We start from the raw sequence: 12129 nt of genomic DNA on the forward strand, positions 1-12129 counted from the left end.
CAACCTCCCTAGATAATCTTCCCTTCTACCTCACAGCTGAGTGAAGCTTGTTTATGTCTCAGGCCACTATGTGCCCACCTTAGTGGGAAATGTCAGTCCTGGTCCTCTTTGCCACATGTTCACTTCCCCACCCTCTTCATACATCATACATGGTTCACATCTGCCCAATAGAGTTCATTTTTTTTAATGTTTATTTATTCTGAGAGACAGAGAGAGTGCATGAGAAGGGGAGGGGCAGAGAGAGAAGAGAGAATTCCAAGCAGTCTCCATGCTCAGTGCAGAGCCTGATGTGGGGCTCGAGCCCACGAACCATGAGATCATGACCTGAGCCGAAACCAAGAGTTGGATGCTTAACCGACTGAGCCACCCAGGCACCCCTCTGATTTAAAAAAAAAAAAAAAATTAATGTGTATTTATTTTCGAGACAGAGAGAGAGCATGAACAGGGGAGGGGCAGAGAGAGAGGGAGACACAGAATCTAAAGCAGACTCCAGGCTCCGAGCTGTCAGCACAGAGCCTGACACGGGGCTCGAACTCACAGACCGTGAGATCATGACCTGAGCCGAAGTCGGATGCTTAACTGAGCTACCCAGGCACCCCAATTTTTTAAAAAAAGTTTATTTATTTTGAGAGAGAGAGAGAAAGAGAGACAGAAAACAAGTGGGGGAGGGGCAGAGAGAGAGAGAGAGAGAGAGAGAGAGAGAGAGAGAGAGAGACCCAAGCAGGCTCTGTTCTGTTAGCCCGGAGCCAAAACGGAGCTTGATCTCATGAACTGTGCTGAAATCAATAGTCAGACAGTTAACTGACTGAGCCACTCAGGCAACCCTGCCCAATAGAACTTAAAGAGAAATTTGTTGGGGAGCTGCTGAGAAAACTTTCCTTTGTTATAAAAGGGTATGTTTTTGTTTTTGAGAGAGAGAGAGAAAGAAAGAGTGAGTGGGGGAAAGGGACAGAGGAAGAAGGATAGAGAATCTCAAGCTCCACACTTAGCACAGTACCTGGCATGGGGCTTGATCCCACAACCCTGGGATCATGACCTGAGGCGAAATCAAGAGTTGGATGCTCAACTGACTGAGTCACCCAGTTCCCCCTATATGTTTATTTTTAAAAAATGGATGTCCTTTTTACACCTTTCTCTTTCTTCATTTGAGATGGTGATATAAAGATGGGATGCTTTGTGCTACGGCAGCCACCTTGGGCCATGAGGTTTGAGAAGTATGAAGACAAAAACCATACACTGTGACCATGGGAGGGAGGAAGGATGGAAAGAGTTTGTGTTCCTGAAATGGGATACTTTATACCTTTTTATTCGGTGAGGCTAAAACTGTACTGTGTAAACCACAGCTGGGACTTGAGTTGCTAACTTCTGAATGCATCCTGGGCAAAACACACCCCAAACCCTGCAGCCTATTCTGTACTCAACAGACAGAGCGATTCTTTCAGAACAGGAGTCACGATGGTGTCTCTCCTCAGAACTCTTCTCTGACGTCCCATCACACTTGGAACAGAAGCTGGAGCCCATATCTCCATCAGCACAGCTCCAAGATTGCCACCCCGGGCCTCTGTGCTCTGTCCTCACCTCACTTGGCACATCTCACTTCTCTACGACGTTCAGGTCCATGCGAGGATGATTTCCTGACAGGTCAACCCTGACTCGATGGTAGGAAAGCCTCTTCCACTGTCACTTGCCATCTTGTTTCCTTGTTCGGTTCTCATGGCATCCACGGCCCCCGGGTGCTGCATGTGCATGAACTGGTGAAGGGGACAGTGTCCAACATTTGCCTTATCCCCTCTGTCACTCACCAGGAGTGAGGCTTCTTAGCCGAATGAACCAGTTGTGTGTGAATGCAGTAGAGCAGTGTCTGGCACAAAGTAAGCGTTTGCCACTCCTTGGGTAAGAATGTCCACTCCAGGAAGGCAGAGCTGGGATTCCAGCGCCTGGCGTCTAGCAGGTGTGTTTCGGAGCCGCTGATGGATGGATGCGTGGAGGGCACACAGCAGGCTCTCTTCAGTTTTTATTGAGTGGACGGTGGAACAAAGGATCTCTGAACTGAGATTTCGGAACTGATTCAATTCGTGTTGACAGGAAGGCCTAGGCTATGCTTGAGGGCTGGGGGGGGGTGTGGGGGTGGGCAGGACGGAGTTGTGCATCCTGAAAACCCGAGACCAGGGAGTTGAAAGCATATCTATTAGGATGTCAGAGACTCTGAAAGGGGTGGCAGGGGAGCCAGCATCTTCTTGGAGGAGGCCGGTGGTCCGCCGCGAGGGGCGTGAGGTGCGGAAAGAGACGTGGGGAGCCAGGGGCCTGACCCCTCCGCATTTTGGGCCGGAGCTCCTCAAGGCTGCTGACGCCTCCTGATCCTGGGGGAGAAGGCGGGCGGGGGGGGGCGCTGGGGCCGCTCAGCTCGGCCGTCCGTCGAGGACGCCCAGCCCCGCCCGGGCCCCGGCCCCAGCTGCTCGCTTCAGCATCTGGCCAGCGCCCGGCCCCGCGCGAGGCGGCACGCGCACTCGGCGCACGATCCCCGCGCCCGCCCCCGCCCTGGGCTCGTCCCGGAGACCCGGGGGCCGAGGCGCAGCCCAGAAGGCTGGCTGCCCCGACCGGCCGCGGGGGACAGGGCGGGGGCGGCCAGCTGGGGGCGGGGCGGGCGGCATCCGGGCGGGCGGGGCGGGCGCGGATTGGCCGGGCGCCGCCACGTGACCGGCCCCTTATAGGGCGTGGTGCGGGCGGCGGAGTCGGGTGCGGCGGCGGCGGCGGCGGCGGCGGCGGCGGCGGCGGCGGCTGGGCCGGGCGAGGTCCGGTGCGGGTCCGGCGGCTCCGCGGCTGCTCCGCTCTGAGCGCCTGGCTGGCGCGCCCCGCGCCCTCCCTGCCGGGGCCGCCGGGCCGGGGGATGCGCGCGGCGCCCGGGAGCCATGGTCCGCTTCGGGGACGAGCTGGGCAGCCGCTATGGGGGCGCCGGTGGGGAGCGGGCTCGGGGCGGCGGGGCCGGCGGGGCGGGCGGCCCGGGCCCCGGGGGGCTGCAGCCGGGCCAGCGGGTCCTCTACAAGCAGTCGATCGCGCAGCGCGCGCGGACTATGGCGCTCTACAACCCCATCCCGGTCAAGCAGAACTGCTTCACCGTCAACCGCTCGCTCTTCGTCTTCAGCGAGGACAACGTCGTCCGCAAATACGCCAAGCGCATCACCGAGTGGCCATATCCTGCCGGGGGGCCGGGCCGCTCAGGGGCCGGGGGACCGTCCGAGGTCGCGGGGACAGGGGCCGGGCGCGGCGTCCGGTGTCCGCGCTCCGGCGCGTCGGGGAGGGGGCGGCCCGGGCGGGGGGGCCGGGGCTGGGGCGGGTCGCGTGCGGCGCCCAGTGGCCATCTTTCCCGGGGTCGGGAGGAGGGTGCGACCTGGGGAGAGGCGGATGGGGACGCGTCTCTCGGCGAGGAGGGGGCGGGGCGGGGCTCCGGGGGCCTTCGCGCGCCGCGTGTGCGTGTGTGTTTGAGGATGTACGCGCGCGCGCGCGCGTGTGGTCGTGGTGGTGGCGGCCGCGGGAGCGGGACGGACGCTGGGCGGAGCCCCCTGTCCCTGGACTCGTCCCTTAGCTCCCTTGGTCTGGGTGCAGAGCGCGCGGCCAGCCTGGAGGGCACACGAGGGCGAATCCGTGTCTGTGTAGGTGTGAGCACCCGTGTGGACGCGAGCCCGGGCGCGTGCCTGGCTGCAGGTGCTTGCGTGTGTGTGCGGGCATAGCATAGCATGAACCCGGCGTTGCGCGTGCGTGCGTTCGGGACTCGGTACATGTATGTTCGAGTGCCTGTGTAGGCACATGTGGCTACGTGTTTCTGTAGGTGAGCGTGTGCGCCTGCGCAGGATCCTTCCTCAGCCTCACGCTAGGGGCGCGCAGTCCCCTCCCCTCGGGTCGAGGACGCCCGGCAGAGCGGGGCTGGGGCGCTGTCCGCGGTGCTGACGGTCGTCTGGACGTGCCGAGGGGCTGGCTGCCGAGACTGCAGAGGCTCCGCCTCCAGGCGGCCCCCCCCCGCCCCCCGCCCCCCACCCCCATCCCCAACCCCCCCCATCCCGCCGAGGATGAGGGCAGAGAGGGAAGGGTGGGCTTCTGACCGGTTATTCTCAGGCCCTCTGGAGGTGGCCTCGCTGTGGTTGCTGCACTGCTGCGCGCTGTGGGCCTTGGCTTCCCCGCCTCCCCTCCCCCTTGGCACCTCCTGGCCAGTCCTTAACCCACGCACTCCATTTGAATACATGATCTTGGCCACCATCATCGCCAACTGTATTGTGCTGGCACTGGAGCAGCACCTGCCTGACGGGGACAAGACACCCATGTCTGAGCGGCTGGTGAGTGTGGCGGGGCCGAGGGCAGGGCTGCGGGTGGCGGTGGCTCATCCGATTCCAGGACCCTTTAGGATCTGTGGCTGAGCTTAGCTTCCTTGGACAGGGACATCTGGGCAGCTCTCCTCTCCTTTTGGTGGAGGAAAAGGTGAGAACCCAGGCAGCTAACACCTCCCTCAGGGTCTGGGGGACTGGGGTATCCGGCTCAGCCCACGGTGGGAAGGAAGGCCTGAGAGAGGCCACGTTAGCTAACAGCTACTTTGCCCTGTGCCACTAGCCACCCCACACCCTAAAAGGGTTGTCCAGTTCTACAACCTTAAGCCTTGATCTAAGAAACTTAGTGTAACCTGGCGTAGGGGAGTGGCATTCATAGTGGTCCAGGGTCAGGAATGTCAGGTTCTATGAGCACCCTCACGATGGGTAGGCTGTGGTAGGCCCTGTGGTATGGTCCTGGGTCTAGGGGTCTAGGGGCTGTCCTCCTCTCCCTCAGAGTTGTCTTTCCTGGCTCTGCTTGGAATACCTTCTCCATGGGGCCACCCCTACCCAGGGGAAGCCCTCCTTCCCAGGCTTTCTTCCCAAACATCCTAAATCGTTTTCAGCCACTCCTGACAAGAGCCGCACAGGTCCCTGTGGTGTCCCCTGTTGGAGCACATGAGAGTCAGGATGCCAGGACAGGGTCTCTGGAGGGGCTGGGGCAGAGGAAGGGTGATATTTAGAGCGAGTCCCATTTCAAAGGTGTGGCTTGTCCCCTAGCCCCTAGTCTTTCCTGCTGCCCTGATCCCTTTGCCTGGGCTTGGTGTGGGCTCCCAGGCCTGAGAGACTGAGCCTCAGAACAGAGAGAAGGAAAGAGCAGGTACAGGGGTCTGGAGAGGGAACCTGGGGCCTGGCTGAAGAGCTGCCCCAGCAGTCTCTCCTGGGGTTACTGGGCATCAAGAGGAGAATCCCTCTTTCTTTGTAGCCTGGCAAGTGATTGATCGTCTCTGTGGCTTCTTTCTATGACGTCAGTGGAGATAGACAGGAGGTGATACAGGGCCTGTTCAGTGCTTAGTGTGGGCCCTGAACCCCCACTGCCACCATCACAGGCCCAGGGGTGGGGAAGGGGAGACGGAGTAAGGCCGACCTGGGGGTGCTCACAGTGTTGCAAGGCACCAAAAGAAGGCAAGGAAGTGGAGAGCCAGTGGGTGGGAGGTTTTCTGGAGTAGTCATTTCTGCAGGCGCTCAGAAGGCCGGGGGGGTTTTGGTTGTGAGAGAGGAGGGGTGTGAAGGACAGCACAGTCATGCCGCCAGGCAAGAGTGGGTGTGGTCCCTGTGGGGGAGTCTTGCGCCACCAGGAACCAGACAGGGTCACTTGCCTCCTGTGGCCCCCTTGTGCACGCTGGTGTTGTGTGTGCTTGTGCTGAGTGTGTGTTCTGGGGGCTAGAGCAGAGGGTGAAAGCGAGAGCAGAGAGCCTCTGCCAGGCCCCAGGGCGTGGTCATATCTCCAGGGAAGTCTGGCAGGGGTAGGGCCAGAGGGAGGCAGGCCAGGAGATGGTGGGGGGCAGGGGGCAGGGAGACCAGTGCGCAGTAGTTGGGCTCACGCTTGTCCCTGCTGGGTGACAGGCTTGAGTGGGCCAGCCGGGCATCCAGGCAAGTCTGAGCTCCTGCCTCCCAAATGAGGGAAGATTTGCTTTGTGGTGAGGGGGGTTGGGCTATCGGGAGAACAAACAGAATGTGCCTAGAGGCCTTGGGAGCCCTTGCTGACCCTAGTCTTGTGTGTAGACACAGGTCTTCGGGCCGTTAGGACAGACAGAAGGCTGGAACACGGATTGGGGCCTGGAGAGGAGGGGCTGTGGCGGCTTCAGGGTTCAGACCTGGAGGCTTGTGCTGATGCTGGTGGACCTGTAGGGGGCTGGGTGACAAAGGGTCAGCCTCTTCACTGTCTGCCAGCCTGGAGTGGGGTGGGGCCTTCACAGCTCTCTGTCTCTGGGGTTCTGCTTCTCGGCCACCCGTCAACCTCCTGAGCGGCCTTTGGCCAGAACCGCTAGCTTGCAGTCCCACCTCACCCCTTCCGAGCTCGCCCTGAAGAGAAGGATCTGTCGTGGGCCCTGTCCCATCTCCCAGCCCGGGTCTGCTCTTTCGTCTGCCTGGAAGCTCTCTGTGAAGACGTGTTTGTTGGAGCCAGTGTCTTCCCTGGGGCTGATGGTCAACAGCCCCTTCGTTTGGGGGAGAGAGGACCCTCCAACTAAAGTAGACCTAAAGCTTTCAGAGGATGATTTCGGTCATGAGTCAGCATCTGGGTACCAAGATGGGAGAGCTGGGCGGTGATGGGTACAGGGCTGACGGGGCCCCTGGGGGAGGTAGCTCCTGCCAGGCACAGCCGGAGAGGCCCCGGCTGAGGGTATTCCCGGTCATATGGGGAGGACTCTTGAGGACCAGGCTTCCTGTGTGTGGCGGGGGGAGACACGGGCTGCTGGCCCTCAGTGGGAACTGACAGCAGCCACAGGGAGCCAGTCTGACGTTCTCCTCCCCTGCAGCCCCAAAGTGGCCAGTCCCCAGGCCCTGCAACCCTGGCCCCTTTCTGGCAGGGCAGAGCCGCTTTCTGTAGGGCAGCTCCTCCTCTGGCTCCCTAAGGGCAGGCCCTTCCCACCACTCCTTCATCTGCTTTTTTATAACAGCAGCCCTGGCGTACAGGTGTCCTTGGTCTGCACTCAGGCCGTTTCCCATGCTGGCCTTCCCAGTGCACCCCCGTGGTCCAGTTCCCTGGAGCTCACCTGCACCAAGGCTCTCTATGCCACTGTCCCCAAGTGAGCGATGCCCCTGGTCACTTACCACACCATCTGTGCATGTCTCCATGTGACGTCCTCCTCCCCGAGCCCTGTACAACTTGCTTCCCACCTTGCTCAGCACCAGACAGACCTGGCCCCAGTTGATGCTCGTGGCTGAGTGATAAGATGCGGTGACAACATTCTTTTGCTCACACTGTTCCCTCCACCTGGAATTCCTGTCCTCGCTGCCCCGCTGTCTGCCTTACTCTCCAGAGGCTCCCTGGGGTCTGGGCTGTATTTGCCCCCACCAAGATTTGCATTTGTGTGTTATGATTATTATCCAGAAGATGTGTGTTGAATGAATAAGTGGGTCCTGGGCTGCACCCCAGGAATTGGGGCATTATCCAGGCAACTTCTGAAGTGATTGGAGCCCAGGATCACACCGATCACCTCTGGGTTTGACTATGGCTTGGTTTCCAACAAGCTGTGAGTCTCCAACAAGCTGTCATGTCTGGGCCCGTTTCCTTTAGAGTCAGGATGATAATACCTTTAGTGCGTGGGGTGTGGGATGGATTGCAGAAAAGGCCCACAAGTGCTGTCAACATTGCTTCTCCTGCTGCAGGGCTTCGAGGCGTGAGAGACCCCAGGACACCCCCCCCCCCACTGCCCTGTTGTGGCTGGGGTGCCACTGACTATGGGGGCAGGGCCACGTTTCCTGTGAAGTCTGTAGGTGGTGAGGCTGAGTGGAGGGGGGGCGGGGTCAGAGCTGGGACAGTGTCCCTGCCTGCTGCCTCAACCTGCCCAACTTGGGGGTGGTGGCAACCCTTTCTCTGCCTCTTCGCAGGATGACACGGAGCCCTACTTCATCGGCATCTTCTGCTTTGAGGCGGGGATCAAGATCATAGCTCTGGGCTTCGTCTTCCACAAGGGCTCCTACTTGCGGAACGGCTGGAACGTCATGGACTTTGTGGTGGTTCTCACAGGGTAGGTGGCCAGGACCTGGGGTGTCCCCTTGCTTGGGGGTAGGGGTGAGCCAGCAGTGTCCACACCAAGCTGTTGTGAGGGCTGGTGGCCGTGTGAGGAAATGCCTGATGGTGTGGGACGGGGCTGTTACCCGTGAGCGGCCGTCTTTGCTGAAGGGCCTACGTGCAGCGTTCTGTCCTCAGGTGGAGCGCTCTTACAGACCACAGGCGTGGGGCCACTGGCTCTGTGGCTGGGTCCCCATGGGGGAGGGGCTTCCCAGGGCAGAGAGAGGGCTCTGGGCAGTTTCCTGACTGAAGAGCTGCCTGGAAGTGTGTTCTCAGAGCTCTGGCGCTGTGCTTGGACAAGCGCGTGAACGTTGTGTGTTTCCACGGGTTCTGGCTCCAGGAAGGTGCTTAATCAGTGTGTCCTGCCCACCACTGTCCTCCTCAAATGGACCCTGGTAATTGGCAATTTGTGATTCGAAGTTGATTTGGGGGTGGGCTGGGGTGGGTTGCAGGCAGAGCACCCTGCTCGTCATCACTGAGCCCCTCACCTCTGGAGGCTAGGTCTTTCGGTCTTTCCAACTGCCTGACAGTAGGGCCCTTGCCCTGCTTCTCTGGCCAGCGGGCTGAAGGCTGGAGCTAGGCTGCTCTGGGAGTGGGGTGGGTGAGTGCTCAGGGAATTTGCTCCACAGGACCTGTTTGCATAGCCCAGGCCCCAGAGGCCCCGCCCCAGGCCAGGGACTGCAGTCTCTTCTTCCCTGGGGCCTTGTGGTCCCAGAGAGGCTCAGAGCCCCAATCAGAGAGGAGGAGGGAGGCCCCACTGTTGCCCAGAACACTTCTTCCCAAGGAAGGGTGATTGTGGCCAAGGCCTCCACCCTGCCTGGCGACCCCTAACCTGCCTTAGTGCAGGTGACCACCTGTGCAGAGGTGGTTTAGGCTGAAGGCAGAGGAGGGAGGAGGTGACCACGGAAGCCCCAGATCTGGGGCTCAAGCCTCCACGGGCTCCCTGTGTGTGAGAAGACATGAACTTGGCTAAATAGCCTCTGGGCGACCAAGCAAGACTCTCGGTCCCACTGATGATGCTGGTGGGGGTGCTGGTGGTGAGCGTGGCCCTCAGAGGGCAGGGCGCTCCCCGTGGTCCACCGGGCACTGGGCAGGGTGTCTGGGAGCATCACTGGCTGTTTACATTGCTCCCTCCCTCTAGACGTGAGCCCCTGAAGACAAGAACGGTATCTTATTTTTCAGGGTGTCCCCAGAGCCTAGCTTGGGGCGGGCCCCCAGGAGAGGGCAGAGAGTGTCTGATGAATTAATGGGTTACTGAAGTGGCAGTGCTCTGTGCTCGGCCTGCCCTGCCGGAGCCCGCTGGGTGGCAGGACCCTCCCTCCCAGTCTGCTGTCCATGGTGCTGAGTGCCTGGGTTTCTAGGAACAAGGCAGGGCGGCAGAGGAACCCCCATCTACTCCTTGGCAGGACCCGTGGTCTTCTGATAAGCTCGTCCTGGTTCCAGGTCCAGGGAGCCATTCCCTCAGTGAGGGCTGGGAGAGACTTCTCAAGGGGAGGTCACAAGACAGAGGAGGATGGACTCACCTTCCTGAGAGCCCCAGTGAGAGGGTCCCAAGGGTCCTGAGACCTTAATTCTGGCCCCTGGCCCTGGCCTTGGAGACCCCTACTTTGTCCATCTCTTCTTTCTGTTTCTATGTCTTCATCTCTCTCTCTCTCTCTCTCTTTCACTCTCTCATCTTTCCCGTGTACTTCTCTCCCCCGTCTCACACCCCACCCCCCAACCCTGGTTTCTCTGTGTCTCTGTCTCTCTTTTCTTCCTTCCCTTACTTTCGTGGTCCTCGTCTCTGCATTTCTGGCCTTCTCTGACTTCTTTGTCTTCTCTGTCACTATTTCTTTCACTCTTGATGCCTTTGTTTCTCTGTGTCTTTTCGCTTTTTCTCTCTCGTTCTTCTCTCTTTTCTTTCTGTTTTTGGCCTTGTTCTGGGTCGCAGAGTCTCTGCTCTCTGCGTCTGTAGGAGGAGGGCCAGGAGTTGGCACTAGTAGTTTCCAGGCTCCCTCTCTCTGCACATCATTGCCAGAGGTGTCTCAGGTGGGGACGGTGACCTGTGTCCCCTGCGGGCTCACGTGTGGGCCCAGAGTCATGCAGGGAACCCGCTCAGGTGCTCCTGCTTGTGGCTCATGGGGGCTTGTGAGCCTGGGTGTGTGTGCATGTGGGTGTGTGGTAGAAGGAGGTCCCAGGTCATTTCGGTGTGAGTGCTAACCAGTGGGGAAGCCAGGGAGGTGCTCTAACCCAGCCCCTCCTGAGCTGAGGTCCCTGTGGGTAGCCATGGGAGGGGCACTACTTCTCATTACCTTGTTGTTTTTAATTAGGGCTTACTTAATTGGGGCTCAGAGGGCTGGAGGCCCCTGGTGGGGAGGGGAAGGGCTCTGGCTGGGGAGGCTGCGTTGCTTGGTGAAGCCCGACTTGTCCCTAGAGGCCTGCTGGGGTCCCTTCTGCTCCTGAGGCTGGTGTGCAGGTCATGGGAGGAGACTTGAGTGGAATGGGGTCCCCCCCATGCCTCAGGGAAGCCCCTTATCCCCAAGCCTAGGTCTACCCCTGGCATTAGGGAGCATGGCACCTAGTCCTAGCTCCACGGGAATGTGCTGAGGGGCTGTCCTGCCCACAGGCCCTCCGTATGCCCCTCGTCCGTGCCTCTGCCACTTGAGCTGCCGTCTTCTGACGCTTTCTCTGCTAATCATCATTGGTTAATTGCTCATTTATTGAAAATTTGCTGAGCCTCTGCCAGGTGCTGAGGACACAGGAGTGAACAAGACTGCTGATCCCCTGCCCTGTGGCCAACATGCTGGGGGGCACCGTATCCCCAGCCCTCCTCTGTTTCTTCTTGGTATATATAGATTTCCTAGAACATTCACACTTCATTACGTGTGATGTGTAGTGTGCCCCCCACCACTCCTGCCCCTCGATATGTGCTTGGCAAGGGCAGGTCTTGACCTGTGTTCTTCATGGCCACATCACAGTGCCTGGGGGGAGGTATGCCATGAAGGTCACTCCGTAAATGGAAAGGCCGTGCTTCAATTTCCCGCACCGGAAGGGGGTTAGGAGTGCGGAGTGTGGGCTGGGAGGCTGCTGCTCCATGTAGGATGCGTAGAGAGGCCCTCAATGAGACGGTGAGTTTGGTAGGGCATGAGGGGTGAGCCATCTACATATTTGGGGAGGCGGTGGCTGGGGGTGTCAGTGCAGGACACAGGTGTATCGATGGTCTTCAGAGTCCAAGAATAGTTAGGATCCCTGGGGAAGCTGCCCATGACTGAGCCCAGGGACCGGAGTTTGTAGATTGGGACTGGCCAGTGAGGTGGGTGGAGAACCCAAAGAGGAAAGTGGATGGTGTTTCAGGAAGGAAGAGCTCTTCCTAAATAGAAGCAAGAGGAGGGAATGGAGGAGGGGTTCATGGTGAGCACCTGTGGGCAGCTCTTCTTTTCAGAATTTTGCAGCAAAGCAAGGCAGAGAAGTGGGGCAGTGGCAGGAGGGAGGTGAAGGGGCAGGAGAGAGACTACAGCCTGTGTGGTAGTCCAGGAAGCAAGGATGAGCAGATGATGTAGGCAGCGTGTCCTGGAGAGATGTTCTGGATGGATGAAGGAAAGTGGAATCCAGAATGCTGCGAGTCCCTGTCTGTTGGTCTCAGCGGGAAATGGGGGAGGGGCTGAGAGTGCACTTGGGCTGGCAGGTGAGGAAGCAGGGCGGTGGAGAAGCCCTCAGACGGTTGTGTTTCCAGTGAACTAGGAAGCAAGCACATGAGCTGAGATGTGGTGTGGAAAGGGTTAGAGGCTGATGCACAAGGGCAGGGGATGAGATGGGGAGGGCAAGGGAGGTGGGGGCAGAGAGATGGGGAGTCAGGAGAGAGAATGAATGGAAGGAAGAAAGGGAGGGAGGAAGGATGGGAGGAAGGGAGGAGGGGAGGGAGGGAGGGAAGGAGGGAGGAAGGAAGGAAGGAAGGAGGGAAGGAAGGAAGGGAGGGAGGGAGGAAGGAAGGGAGAAAGGGAGGGAGGGAGGGAGGAAGAGAAGGAAGGAAGAAAGGAAGGAAAGGGAAGGAGGGAG

General features: G+C 59.5%; 1 protein-coding gene across 12 annotated transcripts in view; it reads left to right on the forward strand.

Moving 5' to 3' along the window:
* Positions 1 to 2857: 2857 nt before the first annotated feature.
* Positions 2858 to 12129, forward strand: part of CACNA1B (calcium voltage-gated channel subunit alpha1 B) — a 191756-nt gene continuing 182484 nt past the window's right edge. For 11 of the 12 annotated variants that reach the window (XM_043566698.1, XM_043566701.1, XM_043566704.1 and 8 more), the window contains exons 1-3: positions 2895 to 3190; positions 4223 to 4328; positions 7911 to 8050. In XM_043566698.1, coding sequence (XP_043422633.1) covers positions 2910 to 3190; positions 4223 to 4328; positions 7911 to 8050 — 527 coding nt within the window. In that variant the 5' untranslated portion in view covers positions 2895 to 2909. Of the gene's footprint in view, positions 3191 to 4222; positions 4329 to 7910; positions 8051 to 12129 lie in introns of all 12 variants that reach the window. The other variant, XM_043566709.1, reaches the window with a different exon arrangement.

The sequence above is a fragment of the Prionailurus bengalensis genome, chromosome D4 (genome assembly GCF_016509475.1).
Source record: "Prionailurus bengalensis isolate Pbe53 chromosome D4, Fcat_Pben_1.1_paternal_pri, whole genome shotgun sequence".
NCBI lineage: Eukaryota > Metazoa > Chordata > Mammalia > Carnivora > Felidae > Prionailurus > Prionailurus bengalensis.